This window comes from Mustela putorius, unplaced genomic scaffold (assembly GCF_011764305.1).
Source record: "Mustela putorius furo isolate JIRA1106 unplaced genomic scaffold, ASM1176430v1.1 tig00537335_pilon_pilon_pilon, whole genome shotgun sequence".
Classification (NCBI taxonomy): Eukaryota; Metazoa; Chordata; class Mammalia; order Carnivora; family Mustelidae; genus Mustela; species Mustela putorius.
Window position 1 is genome coordinate 3,040,695 of NW_025422457.1, and position 20,775 is coordinate 3,061,469.

The 20,775-nt window shown below is 39.6% G+C and overlaps 1 protein-coding gene across 1 annotated transcript in view; it reads left to right on the top strand.

Moving 5' to 3' along the window:
* Positions 1 to 475: 475 nt before the first annotated feature.
* DHX9 (DExH-box helicase 9) overlaps positions 476 to 20,775 on the top strand; it is a 50,946-nt gene continuing 30,646 nt past the window's right edge. Inside the window, exons 1-5 of the mRNA XM_004767922.3 lie at positions 476 to 613; positions 3,844 to 3,976; positions 4,647 to 4,787; positions 18,980 to 19,094; positions 20,076 to 20,188. Coding sequence (XP_004767979.2) covers positions 3,866 to 3,976; positions 4,647 to 4,787; positions 18,980 to 19,094; positions 20,076 to 20,188 — 480 coding nt within the window. The 5' untranslated portion in view covers positions 476 to 613; positions 3,844 to 3,865. The remainder of the gene's footprint in view (positions 614 to 3,843; positions 3,977 to 4,646; positions 4,788 to 18,979; positions 19,095 to 20,075; positions 20,189 to 20,775) is intronic.

The following is a 20,775-nucleotide window of genomic DNA, read 5'->3' on the forward strand; positions in this document are numbered from 1 at the left end:
TTTTTACCGAGCTGTTAAGAGGCGCCACACACTGCAGTGAGTGGCCTCAGCTAGCCAGGCAGGTTTCCTGCCTTCACTGCGCTTTCTTTTAGAAGATGTCGGCATTAGACTATCTGAATCTCTACAATAACAAGACCTATTGAACACCAATTCTGTGCCAAGTACTCTTCACAGCACCTAAGATTTCCGGCTCCGTCTTCTACCCTTTATCTGTCATCAGCGGGAGGTCCCCATGATAGAAGCTAAGAAATTTTTTGGTACGTCAAATGCTTGCGGTCCCCACGGCTCAAAAACGTTCAAAAGCAAGGAACAAGGGAAGAATCCCGCCTGGAGCGCAGCAGGCCCAGCGCTGCAGATCTCCCTGGCGACCGCATGCGCCGCGGGGACAAGGTGGCTGCGGCCCCGCCCCTCCCTCCGGGCGCCCTCCGCCCTAAACTCGCTTCGTGCGCATGCGTACGCGCACCGACCCCACCCCCCTGGCGCCGCCGTCGGAGCCATTTCTCCGCCGCCTCCACGCGAGCTGCGGTGTGTTTGCCGGGTGTTTCTGACGAAGGCCGCGGCCACCGGCGGTCCTGAGAGGGCTGTGTTCTCGGACGCCAGGAAGCGGACGCCGGTAGGGGAGAGACGTCTTTGCTACCCGTTGAGGGGCGTGGGGCTCCGCGCTCCCGCAGCCGGGCTTTGTTGCGAAGCGCGGGCGACGGTGGCGGGTGGGGGAAGGGGCGAGGCGGCCGCCGGGTTCCCGGATTGCGGGCTGCGTGCTGCTCGCCGCGCCACGCCTGCGCTGCCCGAGCCGCGGTGTAGACCCGTCCCCCCCTCAACCCGCCCGCAGCAATGGCCAGTTCTCTTGTTCGAAGCAGCCAGACCCCACTTCCTCCTCCGGCCTGCGCGCGGCCGAGGCGCTGTTGCCGCCGAGTGAAAGGGGGTGCATGGCCGGGTGGGGAGCCCGCGGTGACGCCACACACACCTCGGGCCCTTCATCCATTCATTCCGGCCACAGAGGCCAGGCGCCGTCCTGCGGGCTCGGTGGTGGGGCCGTGACCACGTAGGGGCGCAGCCTTTCCCCTCCCGCGCGCAGGTTTCGGTGGTGGTGGCGGGAGGGGACGGGGAAACAAACGTCCGCAGGCTCAGTAAAAGGATTGAGGAAATGAAGCTCGTCAGGGGAGAAAGCTAGTTTCGCCATGGTCGCAAGGGAAAGCGTTTCCGAGGAGGTCGACTGTGTAGCTGATACGTGGGCCCTGAGGTCGAGAATGCGTCAGCTCGGAAGATGCGGGGAGGGGGGGAAGCAGAATGGCAGAGGCAAGGAGGGATTAGCGCTTGAGAACGGAGACTGGGAAGGAACAAAGAAGGCCATCTTAGCGGAGTATGGTGAGCGCAGTGACGAAAATGGAGTTTCGGGCGGTCAGAGTGGAGACGGGGATCTAGACCTAGAGATCCAGAACGTTATTGCAGCCGTCCAGGGTGCGGTAGTGGTGGCCGGGATGGAGAGAAGCGAATGGATTGGAAACCTGTTCGGGAGGCAGAATTGCGTGTAGGTCCGGAGTCAGACTACCTGGCTTGGAATTCTGGGTCTCCCAGTTAAGAGCTCTCTGTCGTCTCTGGGGCAAGGTATTCTTTGTCTCCGTTTATTCATCCGGAAAGGGGGAGAATAATAATAGTCTTTTCAAGACCTGTACCCCTAGGGCAAATAATACATTAAATGTTAATAAAATAATAACCACAATAAAGTTAACTTAAAAATGCTAAAAAAAAATAGTAGTCTTATCTGTATAAGTATTGTAAGGGTTAAGGAAAATAGAGGATCCTCTAAGGTTACCTCCTGGGGCATGCTGAGGGTTCTCCCAAGGGGATAGCTGTGGAGGATCTGGAGGGAGTGTACGACTCCCAAGTTGTGGCAGGAGTAGCTTGGTGGATGGCGGTGCCATTTCGGGAGAGGGAAACACTTGGTCTGAGGGAAGAAGGAACAGGTTTGGGGAGGAAACTTAAATTTTTACGGAGGTGTCAGGTTAGCATTTGCTCATGAGTGCTGTGGTTGAATGAATTTGATTTTGGAGCTTAAAGAGAAAAGATTTAAGTTTGCAGTATTTATTTGGACACTGAATATAATGGAGTTAGATGAGACTGCCTAGGAAGGAAGGAATTTGATCGCGTAGTCCCTTCATATTTCATGGTGCTCATTCGTCTTGAGGTCTTGTTTTTTTAACTATTAAGGGGTGGAGTCTGCAGATCCATAGGAGCTTTCCTCAGCTTTTCAGTTAAAAGGATTTCCGCAGGGTTAGGCTGGGGTCTGGTTTTATGATGTTAGATTTAAGTGCTAACAAAATGCACTGAACAGAAGACAAAGGTTTAATGCTAGTAATAGGGTTTCTTCTCAAAGAAGACCAATTTTTTTGCATATTTTTTCTGGATCTTGCCTTTTTTTTTTTTTTTTAAATAAAATTTACTTATTTATTTTTGAGAGAGAGAGAGTTCATGTGTGTGCTGTGGGGAGGAGGAGAGGGACAGTGAAAGAGAATCTCCAGCATACTCCCCATTGAGCATGGAGCCTCACACTGGGCTTGATCCCACAACCGGGAGATCATGACCCTAGCCGAAATAAAAAATCAGAGGCTTAACTGACTGAGCCACCCAGGTACCCTTCAGATATCTTGCTTTTAATTTAGATTCGGATTTTAGACTCATAGGCTCCATATCTTTTGGTATATTTATAAACTAGATTAGAGGGAGAGGGCCAACAAGTATGGTATGGCCACCAAGAAAACTTAATATCCTCAAATTTAAATGAATAGCAGGACCTAAACGAGAGATTTGGTACTTAACAGGTTGGTGTTCCTAGTACTGAATACTTACTGTATTTGGACTTAGTGCAGTAATATATAGTGTACGACTTTGAGGATAGTCTACTAGGAGATGTCTCAGAATGAGAATAAACTCTGATTTACACACAAAGTGATTGATGACCGTTTCTCAGTATAGTAGTTTGAATTTATGCCTCCACAGTGGGATAAGGTTAGGGAAAATTAAACTTTTCTCTGCCCTTGTTTCTTGCTCTGTAGAGAGACAGTAATGGTATTTACCATATAATTTCATCTCCCATTATTTGAGGATTAAGTGAGTTAACACATAAGGTGCCTCTTTTAAAAGGTCGGACATTACATAGATTTTTATTTTTTTAAGATTTACTCATTTTGAGAGCGCATGAGTGCGCATGGGTTGGGGGGAAGGGGAGAGGGAAAGAGTCCTCAAACTGACTCCCCTCCTAGCCCTGAGGCAGAGCCTGACACTGGGCTCAGTCCCAGGACCCTGAGATCATGACCCCAGCTGAAATCCAGAATCAGCCACTCAACTGACTGAGCCATCTGGGCACCTCACAAAAAATGTTTTAAGAAAAGGTCAGGGGTACTTGGGTGTCTTAGTTAAGCATCCAACTTTTGATGTGGACACAGGTAGTGATCTCAAGGTCGTGAGCCTTCCTAGCCCTCAGTCAGGCTTCAGGCTGAGTTTAAGATTCTCTACCTTTCTCCAAAAAAAAAAAAAAAAAAGTCAGAATCACTTGTAGTCACCCAGAGATCACCATTTTGAGGGTTATTTCTTTTTTAGTCTTGATTTATGCATATATACTTTTATGTAGTTCAAATCGTGTAGTTTTGTGTCCTACTTTTTTGTATAATGTCATAGGATTATGTCATTATGTCAATTATGTCATTAAAATTTTGTCATAAGCAGTTTTAATAGCAGCATTGTAGAATAGCGTGTGTTTAACCTAGATTTTCAGTTAATTCCAGGTATTGGTCACTTGCATTGTTTGCTTTTATAAATAATGCGATTTAACTTTTGTTTTCTTAGGTTGGAAGAAGACACTTGAATCATGGGTGATGTTAAAAATTTTCTGTATGCCTGGTGTGGCAAAAGGAAGATGACCCCATCCTATGAAATTAGAGCAGTGGGGAACAAAAACAGGCAAAAATTCATGTGTGAGGTACTACGGAATGCAGTTTACATATATGTGATTTTTTTTTTTTTTTGGCACTTATTTTGGTGTTAAAACTGTTTTCTGTTAGGAAACTGTGTTTTATGTTCTTTATTGTTGCTTGCCTGCTCTTTTGTTTCATTATAAATCACTTCCAAGTGAGCATTACTTTTAAAACTATCTGATAGGTAAATAATTCTGGTTAGAACGTGTATCTTCCTCAGCTTCCACAGTACCAATAGTGCAGATAAGAAAAGTTGGATCAGCTGTTTCAGTTTTACTATTTTCTGTAGAAAGTGGAGCAATTCTTTATTGCTTAAAGTCAAATTGCTTAAAATAAATGCAAATGGAAAGCTTGTTCTTGGGTCTTATAAAATCAGATTTTAATGTGGAACATTCTGTTATAGAAGAAGAGAATATTTGAAGCACATAAATTAATGTTGTTTTCAGATTAGTTTATTAATGGACAGCACAATTCAAGCTTTTTCATAAGTCAACTTATAAATTATCTTAGTTGTGTTATTTTTAGTGTTTTTGTGGAGTATATCTTCAACATTTAACTGTTGAACATTTAACTGTTTATCTCTTAATGGCCTATTGAATTACATATTTTTTAAGTCTCAGAATTAACCCAGGTCAATTTCCTCTAATACCTTTTTTTTTTTTGGGACTGTTAAAGGTTCGAGTGGAAGGTTATAATTACATTGGCATGGGCAATTCCACCAATAAAAAAGATGCACAAAGCAATGCTGCCAGAGATTTTGTTAACTATTTGGTTCGGATAAATGAAGTAAAGAGTGAAGAAGTCCCAGCTGTTGGGGTAAGTACTTAGGCAAGCCAAGTCCCTGGGTTGAGTTCCTGAAGATTTTGATTTTAGTCTGATTATGTACCTGACTTGTGGGCTTGGGAAATTCCTTTAATCTCTGTGTCTTGTGGTTTTGTATATTTCATTCATTCATAAACTGAATGAATGTCATGTTCTGTGCACTTCCAAAGAAAACTTTTTTAAAAAAAAAGATTTATTTATTTATTTAACAGAGATCACAAGTAGGTAGAAAGGCAGAGAGGAGGAAGCAGGCTCCCCGCTGAGCAGAGAGCCCCATGTGGGGCTCTATGTGGGGCTTGATTCTGGGACCCTGGGATCATGAGGCTTTAACCCACTGAGCCACCCAGGCGCCCTAAAGATAACATTTTAAACAATATGAAAATGAGGAAAACTTGAAGACATGGTGTTTACTCCCATTGATAATTCCTTATTACAGCAGAAAGAACATTCTATTTTCTACAATGGCATATCATTCTTGTGTTTTTGATACCATGATTACTTCAATGATATTGTATAAGTATGCAGCAGACTCCTTTCTAGTACTCTTTTTTTAGAGTTTAACTTTATTTCTCATTTAATTAAAAAGTGAAAATTTGAGTTTTCACAAAGATGAATTCTTAACAATATAAAAAAATTCACATTATGATTTAAGTAAATACCTAAGGTAACTTAAATGAAAGATTGAGTGTTTGTAAAACCTTTAGGAATAATATCTGTTTTGGTTTTAACAATTTATTTTCATCGTGTTTGTATTCTGACTTATTTATAAAGGTTGATATAAATGTTTTATTTTCTTCCATTTCTTCCATTGCTTTGACCCAGAAGTTAGGAGACTTACTCTCTAGTATATTGTACCACTAGATAATTGCAGTTGGTTGGCCCATATGCAAAATAAAGGGATTGGACAAGGTGATCTTGGAGATTCTTTATAGCTATGAAAAGAATGTTGAAAATATCTTTCAAATACTTGGAACACTGGCATTTTACTTCATCTGTTATGACCTGTTCTGTATCTTTTAGCCTCTTCCCTCTTTCTTAATGTGTAGGTTTACTCAGGACAAATTCTTATTTTTGTTTTATGTGAAAATTTTTTTTTACCTTCTGTCCCACATATTTTCACTAGGTGTAGAATTCTAGTTTGCCAGTCCCCTTTTCTTTTAGCACTTGTTTTCTTCCATTGTTACCTGATGAGAAGTTAATTATGACCAAATCATTTCCCTCTATATGTAACGTGTTATTTAGCTGCATTTATGATTTTCTTTGGTTTCCAGCAGTTTGACTATGATGTGACTAGGTGTGGTTTTCTTTGTACTTACCCTGCTTGGAATTTGCTGAGATTCATAGTAAATCTATGTCTTTTACCAAACTTGGGGAATCTTTGGCTGTTATATTTTCAAATATTTTTGCTTTCTTTGTTCTCTTCTCTGACTTTTGGGACTCATACGGTAAACTTTTGTGTATTATCCCAAAAGTCTCTGCGGCTCTTTATTTTTCTTTCTGTTCTTCAGAGTGAATGACTTCTGTTGCTTATCTTCAAGTTCATGGGTTATTCTCTCTCAACTCCCTTTTGCTCTTGTCAGTCCATCCAGTTAATTTTTTTATTTCATATATTGTTTTTTTGTTTCCAGAATTAACAGATGGTGGTTGTTGTTTGTTTGTTTTTCAAGAGATTTTATTTCTCTGGTGGCATTTCTTACTGTTTCATTCATTATAAGCATGTGTTCATAATACGAATGAATTTTACGTCATTGAGCATAGTTATAATAGCTGTGTTAAAATTCTTGACTAAATCTGACATCTGGGTCATCTCAGGTTGGGTTCTTTTGATTGTTTTTTCTCTTGAGATTTGTTTACCTTCTTCTCTGTTTTGGATTATATCTTTGGCATTGTGATAATTATATTCTAGAGACCCTAAATAATGTTATATTTCTCAAAAGATTGATTTTGTACTGTCAAGCAATTTGTTTGGTTGGACTCGTATGGCAGACACTTATCTTTTGGGTAAGAGCTCAAATCTCATTTCAGTTTTCTTTTTTTTTTTTTTTTTAAATTTTATTTATTTGACAGAGAGAAATCACAAGTAGGCAGAGAGGCAGGCAGAGTAAGGAGGAAGCAGGTTCCCTGCAGAGCAGAGAGCCCGATGTGGGGCTTGATCCCAGGACCCTGGGATCATGCCCTGAGCCAAAGGCAGAGGCTTTAACCACTGAGCCACCCAGGCGCCCCTCATTTCAGTTTTCTGATCCCTTGCTAGGGAGCTTGGAATTTGTCTTGTACATGTGTTGTTCAGGGGTTAGCCAGTGATTTGGGCAGAGTTTATACACAGAATTTGAGATTCTTCCTTTTTTCTTTCCCAGGATTGCCTTCTCATTTTCTAACAGCCATAGTTTCCCCAAGCTTGCATTCTCTGATTGTTAAGGCCAGAAAGACTGGGTTTTCTTTAGAGTTTTAACTGTCTCACATGGTCTTCCCTTAGGCTAAAAGCCATAGTAGACTGGAATTACAGCCTTTGCTATTCCTTACTTTCTCATTTCAATTTTGATGAAGCTTCCAAGAATGAAGCAAACTGAACTGAGTCAACTTCTGAAGATAAAACTTAAAAGAAGTTACTGGGAGCTGCTAATTTATATTATGACTGCTTCTTAAAATTTTGTTCATGGATCTGATAAAATCTAGACCTCTTAATATTTTTAAGGCCAATCCCCTAGGGCACTACAGCTCTTTTCAGTTTTTGCTTATACACAGCTCACTCTTTGTAGATAATTAAGCTGAAGAAGCCTGGGAATAAAGTTTGAAATAAGGTTAATAAAGTTCTTTGCATACCAAAAAATAAACTATCTTGTAGGCAGCATATAGGTGGTTCATGTTTTTTTATCCAATCATTCACTGTTGTTTGATTGGAGAATTTAGTCCATGTACATTTAGTTACTAATAAGTGTGTGCTTACGCCATTCTGTTCATTGTTCCCTAGCTATTTCTCTAGTTTCTATCTCTTCCTTTTCTTCCTTTCTTTGTGATTTGAGGATTTTCTTTGTGGTATGCTCATACTCCTTTTTCTAATGTGTATTTCAGATTTTTGCTTTGTGATCACCATTATACTTATATGTAACAGTGAATATTGTTAATGTTTTAAGTCAGTAACTTAAGTTCTAAAGCACAGCATTTTTACACCCCTCACCAGGATGTTCTGTATCTTTGGTATGATAGTTTACATCTTTTTTTAGTTTGTGTATCCTTTAGTTATTAAAATCAGTTAATTTTACTATTTTTGTTTTATAACAAATATATTAATTTTTAAATATTAATTTTTAGTTTAAAAATATTAATTTTAAATTAAAATTAATTTAAAAATTAAATTAGTAAAAATATATTTTTACTATTTTTGTTCATAACCTTCAGGCTAGTTTTATAAGTAATTAACCTATTACTTTTATTATATATTAGCTTTTCCATTGAGGTTTATTCTTTCATATTTCTTCTTGTTATCAGTAAGTGCCCTTTGTTTATGGTAAAGAAGTCCTTTTAAAAAGATCTCTTTTATTTGAGAGAGAGCACAAGCAGTGGAAGCTGCAAAGGGAAAGGGAGAAGCAGGCTCCCTGCTAATCCTCAGTCCCGGGACTCTGGGATCATGACCTGAGCCGAAGGCAGACAGTTAACTGACTGAGCCACCCAGGTGGCCCAGGAAGTCCTTATAATGTTTCTTGTAAGGCAGGTTTAATGGTAATGAATTATTATAGCATTTGCTTGTCTGGGAAACTATCTCTCTCTCCTTTGGTTCTGAATGATGACTTTGCCAGGTAACGTATGTTCTTGCTTGGAAATTTTTTTCCAGCACTTTGAGTATATCATGCTTCTCCCTTCTGGTCCACAGTTTCCGCTGAAAAATCTGCTCATGGATGGGGATTCCCGTGTGTGTAATGAGATTATTTCTCTTTTGCTCCTTTTTATTTTCTCTCCTTTCTTTACTTTTTGGCATTTTAATTATGATGTGTCTTGGTTTGGGTTTCTTTGCATTCGTTTTTATAACTATCCAGGCTTCCTGGATCTGGTTGTCTGTTTTCTTTCCCAGGTTAGGAAAGTTTTCAGTCATTTTTTTCTTCAAATAAAATTTCTGTCCCTTCTCTCTCTCTCTTTCCGTCTTTTTGAAACAGTGATATTTTTCTGTAAGTCCCTTAAGGTATCAACATTTTTTGAGTTCCACCCCTGGCTTTGACTTAACTGATCCTTTCTTTTCCATCTGGTCTGCTATTTAACCTCTCTAGTGTGATTTTTTTTTTTTTCAGTCCTGTTACTATATTTTTTTCATTCTCTGTGACTTCTCTAATTGGTACTTTCTTATATTTTCCATCTCTTTGTTGAAGTTCTGTGTTCATACATTCTTCTCCCCAGTTTGGTGAACATCTTTATGACCGTAATTTTAAAGTCTTTATCAGATAAATTACATAGTTCAATTTCATCAAGGTTTTATCTATTTCTTTCATTTGAAATATATTCTTGTTTCATTTTGTTTATGTTGGTTTCTACTTCTCCCAATTCTTGAAGGAGTGGCCTCATGTAGGAGATGAACTTTTTGTTTAAGCCCCAACCCAGCTCTTTGCTGTTTCTTTTTTTTTTTAAGATTTTATTTATTTATTTGACAGACAGAGATCACAGGCAGGCAGAGAGAGAGGAGGAAGCAGGCTCCCTACTGAACAGGGAGCCTGATGCGGGGCTTGATCATGGGATCATGGGATCATGACCTGAGCTGAAGGCAGAGGCTTTAACTCACTGAGCCACCCAGGCGCCCCTCTTTGCTGTTTCTTAAACGTCTGTGCTTGTCCAAGCTGATCTGTTGTATTTTTAATAGCTCCTAGTAGTTAAGGATGTGCTAATAAGATCACTCAGTGTCCCAGAGAGTAGGATCTCAGCACCTAGATTCAGGCAGACTAGAAGCCTGACCCTCAGGCAGTAGCTTTTAAAAGTATATGACTATATATATGGTTCTGAGGTGCCAAAAGCATAAGCCCTGCTGGCCACCAGAGCCAGGTAATATAGAAGTGTTCCCTGGGCAGCAGTTGCAAATATTTGGGCTCCAGATGAGTGTATAATTTCCTTTTTTTGGGATACACCAATAAGCTAGAAGAAGGCAGAGGAAGATCACCAAGATGACATCTATAGTGTATGTTCCTTCAGAGCAGCTGCATAGGCAGTGTGTGCCAAACTTGAAGCCTGCCTCTTTCTCACTGTACAGTGCCTGGTGTTGGTAACCTGCCAAGAACTGTTGACATAGTCCCATGGGACTTTGCATTCCCAAGAATGCAAGCCCCTCTGGCCCTCCCAGAGCCAGGTGATTGAGGGCATCCCTGGATGTTAGCTGCAAAAAGCAGATGCATGTAAAGCTTTCATTCAGGAGACACTGGCACTCTGGAACAGAGGGAGATAGCACGTTCCCTCAGAGGTCTCTGGAAAGGATAACAGTCAGCCCCTAGGTGCCTATTTGATTAGAAGCCTACTCCTCAGACCACAGTCATGATAATGAGCTACAAATAGGCCTCCTTCACAGAAAGACAGCTCCTGGGTATGATATGGTATGATAGCTGTTTAAAGAGCTATCTTCAGTAAACACGGTATAACATATACACTTGTCAGATCACTATGTTATACACCAGAAACTAATATAATACCATATGTTGACTGTACTAAAAAAATTAATAGAAAAAAAGAATGCTTTCTCCATTGGTTATAGTCTTGTGGGACCCAGGAGTGTAAGCACACTGGCCACCTGAGCCAGGCAAAGTAGAGGTGTCCCCTGGCAGCTGTCATGAAATTTGGAGCCACAGACAGGTTCTTGAGCTCCTTTCTTTTTTTTTTTTTTTTAAAGATTTTGTTTATTTATTTGACAGAGAGAGAGACAAGACACTGTGAGAGAGGGAACACAAGCAGGGGGAGTGGGACAGGGAGAAGCAGACTTCCAAAGGAGCAGGGAGCCTGATACAGGACTCGATCCCAGGACCCTGGGATCGTGACCTGAGCCCCCAAGGCAGATGCTTAACAGCCAAGCCACCCAGGCGCCCCTGAACTCCTTTTTAAAGGGTAATGCTGGTTATTACAGTCCTGTGTGACAGGAACACAAGCTTCCCTGGCCTCCAGAGCCAGGTGATAAAGAGGCATCCCCTGTGCAGCAGCCCCCCAAATTGGGGCACCACACACATGTAAACCTTCTTTTCTAGGAGTTACTGGTGCTGTGAAGCATGAAAAGATAGTTCCCACTGGTCTCCATTCCTGGGTAGTATTCCAGCAGACTTCTAGATGTGTTTTTAAAGTAGATGCCTGTGCCTTGGGCCAAGATTTTAATATAAGCTGGTGTCTCCTTCACTTTAAGTGTGGGTTTAGTTGGCTGCTTCTGAGCTGGGCTTTGGGACAAGGGACTCCAAGCGCATAAGCACTTTCAGAGGCTTTTTACAGATTGCTGCCATGTGGGTCTCGGAGTATAAACTCTGTTGGTTTTTAAAATTAGGTGTTCTGGACACTTGCTTCAAGTGTATATATTAAATATTGAGGGTTGAATTCTTTGCTCATCAGGGAGGAGTTCCAGATTGAGTTCCCACCTGGCTGTGGGTTGCCACATCTGAAGTGGGGTTTATGGCAAGATTGCTCCAGCTTCCTACCTGGTGGGGTAGGATGTGTGTGTTTTTTTTTTTTTTTTTTAAGATTTTATTTATTTATTTGACAGAGATTACAAGTAGGCAGAGAGGCAGACAGAGAGAGAGAGGAGGAAGCAGGCTCCCTGCTGAGCAGAGAGCCCGACGTGGGGCTCGATCCCAGGACTCTGGGATCATGACCTGAGTCGAAGGCAAGGGCTTTAACCCACTGAGCCACCCAGGCGCCCCAGGATGTGTTTTTTGATGTGTTTTTTTTTTTTCCCCTTCTTTGCCTGATACGTAGTCATCACTCAGCTAGCTTTTAGATTTTTTTTTTTAAGATTTTATTTATTTATTTGACAGAGATCACAAGCAGGCAGAGAGGCAGGCAGAGAGAGAGAGAGGAGGAAGCAGGCTCCCCGCTGAGCAGAGAGCCCGATGTGGGACTCGATCCCAGGACCCTGAGATCATGACCCGAGCTGAAGGCAGAGGCCTAACCCTCTGAGCCACCCAGGCGCCCATTAGATTTTTTTTTAATTTCAGAAACTGTTTGCATATGTAGCTGTAGACTCAGTGTGTTTGTGAGGAAGTAGGTTCAGGATCTTCCTACATCACTATCTTGAACCAGAATGCTTGGTAGCCTAAAAAAATAATAGTTTAACTTGATATGCATTTCTTCTGTTATTTAGTAAATGGAATATTTCTTTATGATGTTCACCCGAATTTATTTATTTATTTATTTGGGAGAGAGAGAGAGAATGTGTGCACGTAAGTGGGAGGGAGAGAATCTCATTTGAGTTGTCTGTTGATTTTATCTATCAGCTCATGTTTTATTAATTAGGTATATTATGTATATAAGTTCTAGACTTAAATGTTTTTACAGTGTTTAATACATACTAATTACAGAAATTTTGCAGAACATGCAAATTGTAAAGGCAGCATGAATGAATTATGTTCTTGCCAATAGTTTTGTTTTTGCTTTGATATTTATTTATTTAAAGATTTTATTTATTTATTTGTTAGTGCACATGCGTACAAGCAGGCAGAGTGGCAGGCAGAGGCAGAAAGAGGGAAGCAGGCTCCCCGCTGAGCAAGGAGCCGGATGTGGGACTTGATCCCAGGACTCTGGGATCATGACCTGAGCCAAAGGCACCAGCTTAACCAACTGAGGCAGCTTAATCAACTGAGCCACCCAGGCGTCCCTGCTTTGATATTTAAATGTGAATTTTAATTGATAAAATACATGTTGCATATACTATTTTATAACCTGTTTGTTTCACTTAATGTAGTAGTACATTTTTCAGATCATTAGATTTTCCTTAGAGCCAAGGTTATATACTACCATACACTTTTAATACCCTCTTACTTCTTTTTTAATACCAATAGACTTAACAATGTTTCAGGTATAAAGTACGATTCAGCAGTTTCATAACATCGTGTCCTGGTCATCAGGACAAGTGTACTCCTTTACCCCATCACCTCTTTTCACCCATTCCCCCCACCACCACCTACCTCTCCTCTGGTAATCATGAGTTGGTTTTCTGTAGTTAAGAGTCTGTTCTTGGGGCCCCTGGGTGGTTCAGTCAATTAAGTGTCTGTCTTCAGCTTCCGTCATGATCTAAGCATACTGGGATTGAGCCCACATCAGGCTCCCTGTTCAGCAGGGAGTTTGCTTCTCTGTCTTCCTCTGCCCCACTTTACCCCTCTTGTGCTTTCTGCCTCTCACACTCTCTGTCTCAAATTAATCTTCAAAAAAAAAAATCTGTTTTTCTGGTTGTGTCCCCTCCCCTTTTTATCCTTTGCTCCTTTATTTTGTTTCTTAAATTCCACATACAGAGTTTTTTCTGTATCTCTACTATTGCCATTTTAATTACTGTATGTTGTAGAACTCCTTTGATTGATTTTGTTGGGGGGATCTCTGCGTCTTCTGGATCTAGATATCTGTTGCCTTTCCCAGATTAGGAAAGTAATCTGGTTATTTCTTCAAGTAAATTTTCTGCCCCCTTTTCTCTCTGGGATCCCTGTAATGTGAATGTTATTTCTGCTTGATGAAGTCACTGAGTTCCCTGAGTCTCTCCTCATTTTGCATAATATTTTTTTCGCTCATTTGTTCTCCTTGATTACTTTGCATTACTCTTGTCTTCTTGTTCATTGATTTGTTCCTCTGCTTCTTCCAGCCTATTCCATCAAGTGTATTTTTAGTATGTGTGCTGCCAAAGCGAGCACCATCAAGTGTATTTTTAATTTCATTTATTGTGTTCTTCATCTCTGATTGGTTCTTTATGTTTTCTGTCTTTCTTAAGGGTTCTCACTGATGTCCTCCACTCTTTTCTCAAGTTCATTGAGTATCTTTTTATTTTTTAATCATTGAGTATCTTTATGATCATTACTTTAAAGTCTCGATCAGACATGCTACTTATATCTGTTTTATGTCTCTTGCTGTGGTTTCCTCCTGTTTCATTTGTGACATACTTCTCTGAGTCCTCATTTTGCCTACCTCTGTGTCTGTTTCTTTGTGTTAGGAAAGTCAACTACATCTTGTGATCTTGAAAGTAGTGGGCAGAATATGCCCTTTTAATAAGGTGGCACTGGCCCTTCTCCACAGGGGATGTGCAGCCATCATGGAGACTGAACTGGCAGGGGCTGTTCCACAAAGTGTCTGGAGGCAGGTGGTTAATACCCTTTTTGCCTCTACCTTCATCTTTAGTTGATCAAGAAATATGAAAAAGAAAATCCTTCCTGTTTAGTTTAGGCTGATGTCACAAAGTACCATAGACTGGTGGCTTATAAACAACAGAAACATCCTCACACTCCAGGAGGCTGGAAAGGTTCTGGCTGATTTAGTGTCTGGTGAGAGCACACTTCTGGTTCATGAAAGGCGCTCTCACTATATCCTCACCTGGTGGAAAAGGTAGGAGAACTCTCTCTTTTTTTTAAGCCACCATTTCCTTTTATGGGGCCCCCCTTGTGACCTAATCGCTTCCCAAAGGCCCCACCTCCTAATACTATCACATTGGAGTCTAGGATTTCAAAATACTAATTTTGGGGAGACAGGAGCATTCCATCATAATACCTAATGTCACTGAAAACCAGGAAGTTATCCCATTCATACATCTCAAGACGAAGAAGTTTATGGCAAAAGAGAATGAGGTAGATAGAACAGGATTTGGGACCTGGAGTGGGCAAGGTGGTAGAAAGGAGGACAAGTCATCACTGTTGTTGCCCACAGTTTTGTTTTTGCCTGGGATTTGGCTATTGGGACTGTCCCTATAGTATAAGCTGTACTTCGCCTTCACAGTCCTAACCTTGGAAGAGCACTGTGCTTCATGTTACATGTTATCTGTATAAAATCTTTCAATCAGAAAGATTGAAAGTAAAGACATAGTAAAGCTATACCAGGCAAATGAAGTACAAAATAAAAGAAGCAGTGTAAATATCAAAGTAATCTGCAAGGAAGAAAGCAGAAAAGACAAACACTAGTTCACAGTATATACCTATCTACCTAATATTAGAAATGCTAATGTGTATATTGACACAACTAAAATTGTAATGTGAGAAAGTAGCAAAAAATCCTAAACATAAGGAAATTTAAACACTTGGTTCTAAATGAAAATTATAAATTATGGACTATTTAGGTAACAATGTCAAAACTCTGGAAGGCCAAAGGAATTATCATTTAGTCAAAGGAAATCTCAAATACTTTCATTACTGCACAAGAAATAGTTTTTTAGATTAGTAAATGGATAATTATTTTTTTTAAACTGGTAATTTTCAACTCAGGAAAATAAAACTGAGCAGGCAGAAATTAATAGAGATAAAATGAGAAATTACAGAATTAAAAATAAAATTGGTGAGTAAAAATCTTAAGTAACTGTAAAAGATAAAATAGTCCATCCTTAGTCTAAGAAAATTGTAAATAACTGTAGATTCATAGTCCTGTATCAAAAACCCATGTGGTAAGATAGATTTGAGAATTCCAAATTTTTATTTTATTTATTTTTTATTTTTTTTAAAGATTTTATTTATTTACTTGACAGAGAGAGATCACAAGTAGGCAGAGAGAGAGAGGAGGAAGCAGGCTCCCCGCTGAGCAGATAGCCTGATGCGGGACTTGATCCCAGGACCCTGAGATCATGACCTGAGCCAAAGGCAGCAGCTTAACCCACTGAGCCACCCAGGCGCCCCGAGAATTCGAAATTTTTAATATTTTCGAGAAGTAATATGGTACACATGCCGTTATCTTATAATACCTCCAGCAAATCTGAAGCAAAATCTGGTAATCTTTCTTGCTTTGTCATGTTAATGAGTTCTTAAGAGAAAAGTAACTGTCTACTCAGTGGTTGACCTAATACAGGTTTAAAACAAGCATTTGAGGGGTGCTTGGGTGGCTCAGTCAGTTAAGCATCTCCCTTCTGCTCTGGTCATGATCTCAGGGTTCTGGGATCAAGCCCCAGCCCCACGTGGGGCTCCGTGCTCAGCAGGGAGTCTGCTTCTCCCCCTCCCTGTACCCCTCCCCCCAGTTCTTGCTTGCATGAGTGTGGTCTTTCATAAATCTTTTTTTTTTAAATTTTAATAAAATTAAATACTTATTACCAATAAAGAACTTAGGAAGTAGAGTAGAAAAGTACTTCTTGACATGTTGAAAAGTATCATTAAAAAAAAGTAGGTGTGCCTGGCTGGCTGAGTTAATGGACCATACAACTCTTGATCTCGGGGTGCGTGCTGAGTTTGAGCCCTATTTGGATGTAGAGGTACCTTAAAAACAAACTCTTAAAAAATAATTAAAGGGCGCCTGGGTGGCTCAGTGGGTTGAGCGGCTGCCTTCGGCTCGGGTCATGATCTCAGGGTCCTGGGATCAAGTCCCGCATCGGGTTCCCTGCTCGGCGGGGAGCCTGCTTCCCTCTCTCTGCCTGCCTCTCTGTCTACTGTGGTCTCTCTCTGTCAAATAAATAAGTAAAATCTTAAAAAAAAAAAAATTAAAAATATATTAAACACTGTACTAAAAGCAGGTCATAGAGCAGAGCTGTTCAAAATGTTAGGTGGTCATAAATACATAAATGCATGCACATTTAGAAATATTAATGGAATTTTTGTACAAAAATTGTTTCCAATGGGTTAGGGGAAAGAAAGGTAGTATGGTACACATAATTCTTCATTGCAGATAGTTTAAGATGCATTGAACTAGGGGAATTTCTGTAAAGTTAAGACCAATCATATCACCACCAATGCTGTAAATAAAAAAATAAGAGGGATATGTAATAATAAGAGGAAAAAATGAAGTGTAAATATTATAAAGAAAGGAAAAAATCCTGTTCACTGTAATAATGAAAATTACAAAGAATCTTAAGAGTATATAGTTTGTGGGGCGCCTGGGTGGCTCAGTGGGTTAAAAGCCTCTGCCTTCGGCTCAGGTCATGGTCCCAGGGTCCTGGGATCGAGTCTTGTATCAGGCTCCCTATTCATTGTGGAGTTTGCTTCTGCCTCTCCCTTGCTCCTTCTCTTATTCACTCTCTCAAATAAATAAAATCTTTAAAAAAAAGAAAAGAAAAATTAATTAAAAATAATTGCTGAAAATAGCCAAGAGTAATAACTGGTCTGCATATTAATAAAGAATTTTAATTATTGTAAGATTATAGTAATTATATTTACATGACACTATCTCCAAAATGAAATAGATGAAAATAATGCAGAACAGGTCCTGGACATTTTTTGGTAGAAAGGCCATTTTTTGGTAGGTATCACAGGCAGAAACTAGATTGGATTACAGAAGCAAAAACAAAATGCCTTTTTGGGCAGTAATCATTTACAAAGTGAAAAAAGAAAAAGGACAACAGAAATTATTTACAACTTGTTTGACAAAGAGTGAAGTAGGAAGTGATGTGATTTAAAGCTTGGGCTGAATTAGCTTGAGGTAGAAGAGATACTACCTTCATGGAGGCCAGCAAGGCAACAGACAGGCTACTCCTAAAATTGAGTTTGTAGTGGTAGGCAGAAAATTGAAGGTTCCCCTTTCCTCTGTCACAGAGACTCTTCGTTTTCATAGCTCCGGCTCCCAAGCTCAATATGTACAACAAGATACTCAAGAAATAATTAAATCAAATTGTAGGTGGGTAAAAGGAAAATGAGCTCAGAAACATTCATTAGGCCTGGAAAAAAGAGGAATTAGACAGGTGTTTAGATCTTTACCTGTGTGGCTTTTGTCAGGCTAACTGAATTTGAGTATCTGGGCCACTGTGCTGAGTACCATAAGTGATAGAAAGGCCATGGGCAGGCTGGAGACTGTCTTCTGATCAGGAAGGAGTCAATTGATAGTTGCCTTTGGCTCATGTCATGATCGTGGGTCCTGGGATCTTCCCACTGAGCAGGGAGCCTGCTTCTCTCTCTCCTCCTGTCTCTCCTGCTCCCTCTGCTTGTACTGTCTCTGATAAATAGAATCTTAAAAAAAAAAGAAAAAGAAAATGTTGATGCTTTTTGACCCAGGAATTTCACTTAAGCAAATCTTTCCTGAAAAGAATAGGCCAACGTAAAGTACAGAGGGTTTATGGCAGTGTTTTATAATTTTAAGGTTCGCTACAAGCTAAATGTTCATCAACATGGTATTGTTAAGAGTTATATGTACTACATCCATACAGTGCAGTAATAAGTCATTAAAATTCATTTAGATTATTAATCTTTAAAGAAGTAGAAGATGTGGAATGCCTGGGTGGCTCAGTTAAGCATCTGCCTTCAGCTCAGGTCATAGAGCCCCCACATCGGGCTCCCTGCTCAGTGGGGAGGCTGCTTCTCCCTCTCCCTCTTCCTCTGCCTTCCCCCCCTCATCCTTATAGGTGTGTGCATGTGCGCTCCCTCACCTCTAGCGTGTTCTCTCAGATAAATCTTTTTTTAAAAAGTAGATTTATACTATTTTACATCTTGGACGTGGCATTCTCCCTGGAAATATCTCCTCTTTGTACTCGTCATTGTTGTCCTCACTTTTCCATATCTCTTCATTTATGTGTGGTTTTGCCAGTTCACTTTATTTAAATAGTGATTTTGCACAGTCCCCTATTTCTCTCTCCTTCATTTTTTTTCTGTAGTAGTGTATCATACTTGACATATTATGTGTTTATTCATTATTTAGTTCTGTAAGAATTAGAACATAGCTATTTGAATATAGCTCTAAGTACAGAATATCTGTCTCTTTTGTTAATTTTATTCTTAGTATCCAGAACAGTGTTTACTCTATAGAAGTTTCCTAACAGATCGTTCTTGAATGTGGAATGTATTTATAAAGCTACTAAGTGGAAAAACGTTAACTATACACCATAAACCAACCCCACTTTTTGTGGAAAACTGTATTTGCTTACACATTACACATATAAAATCTCCAGGTGGAGAAGTATGAGTAATTTTTACTATCCTTATTCTTTTCTGCCTCAAGTAAGAGCATAATAGTTTATAAACATTGAAAACAAAGATGTTAATATTATGGGGTTAAGAACGGGTCACACATGGGCCTTCTTTAAGTATAAGAACATGTGCTAGTCCCTAGTAAAATTACTGATCCTGCCTTGATGTTTCCTCTTGCAGGTAGCACCTCCTCCACCCCCACTTACTGATACACCTGACGGCACAGCAACTCCTGGTGGAGGTTTACCTACAACCATGGGAGGGCCTCTTCCTCCACATTTGGCTCTTAAAGCAGGTAAGGGGTTTGATTGTGTGTGTATGATGCAGTAAGATACACGTGATCCTTCTTGGTCTTCATCTCTTTCTCATTTGGATAGGAAGATAACTACATTGAACTCTTAATGTTGAGACATCCGAGGGCCTTCATAAATTTGCAAATACCAACAGTGATTTCTCATACGAAGTGTAATGTAGCTTAATTCCTTACTTTCATTAGCTTTTACTAATTTTTATTTCTGGATAGATTTTGCACTAGGGCTAGAATATTTGATTAAAGGGTCTTATTTACTGCCCTTTCTTGTTTCTAACTTATTTCTACCAAATATATTGTAGACGTACACCTTGTGCATCCAAGGTGTTACTGAATTCTGTATATTATCAAAGCTTTTCTTGGTCTGCCCCAGTAAAGGATAGATTAACTTGGATCTTGGTCAAGGTACTTAAGTCTTAGATCCAGTATTTATGAAATGAGATTAACAGTAGTATTTATTTCACAAGATTGTTGTGAGGAATAAATTTTTTAAAAAGCATGTCATAGACTCAGTAGAGTTAATAATCAGGCAGTATTAGGTATCTTTAGTTACTCTGCTTTCTTACCAAAGTTCAACATTTTCTTAGACCTTTTCAGCTTTTATCCTTATAACTAGTGCTAACAAGTTTCTCTCAAGGTCCTATTTAGGAAGGAAGCAGTTTGAACAAATTTAATCAGTTATCAAGTTTAATCAACTTAAAAATGTATGCTAGATGGTCAGTCACTTATGATCATTGCTAGTAGCTCTCCTCTACATACCAGCCTTGAGATTATCAATTTAGACCTATATTTCAGTCATGAAACACTTCTCAAGAAAGTCATGAAGATTTGGGGCACATTTCCAAATAATTGAAACTTGGGCTTTCTAGTTACCAGATTGCCAAAATCTAAAAATAATGTTTAAAATATTTAGGTTCTTCCTACAGTTCGATTCATTAAGAGAACAATTATTTTCTTTCCTTACAGAAAATAATTCTGGAATTGGGGCCTCTGGTTATGGTCCTCCCGGGCCCACCTGGGATCGAGGGGCCAACTTGAAGGATTATTATTCAAGAAAGGAGGAACAAGAAGTACAAGCGGTAAGGCTATCATATCACCCTTTGTGACATACCCAGGATTGTCCCTTACTACCTGGTTCACTGCAAGACTTAAGATATTCACAGCTTAATAATTTGGTGATTCTTCTAAGTCATTGTTTGAGGCTACTTATTCACACAAGACAACATAAACCTAAGCTATCCATTAAATCTGGTCTCTAGAATTGCCTGTGAAACAGCAGGTATTTTTCTTGTGGTAGAATGTGTCCTCATCTGTGCACAGGAAATTGTAATTACCTTAGTAAACCTTATTTCATGAGCACTTAAAAATGTCTTCGTAAATATACATTAATATAGAATATAATTATATAGTATAATTATTAATTGTATATTATTATATAAACATTAATATAATAATAAATATATTAAATATACAATACATTATCTATTAACTTGTTTGTACAATGGGATCACCAGATGCAGCAAAAACTAATTCTGTTCAGTTTTGTCTAGGAATAGAAGCATTAAAAATAGTTTTTTATTATAAAGGATGGTACAAATTAGTTATTTTTAATAAATTTCTGTACCTTAGATAGGCATAACTAAAAGTAATGCAGCCAAATTTAATT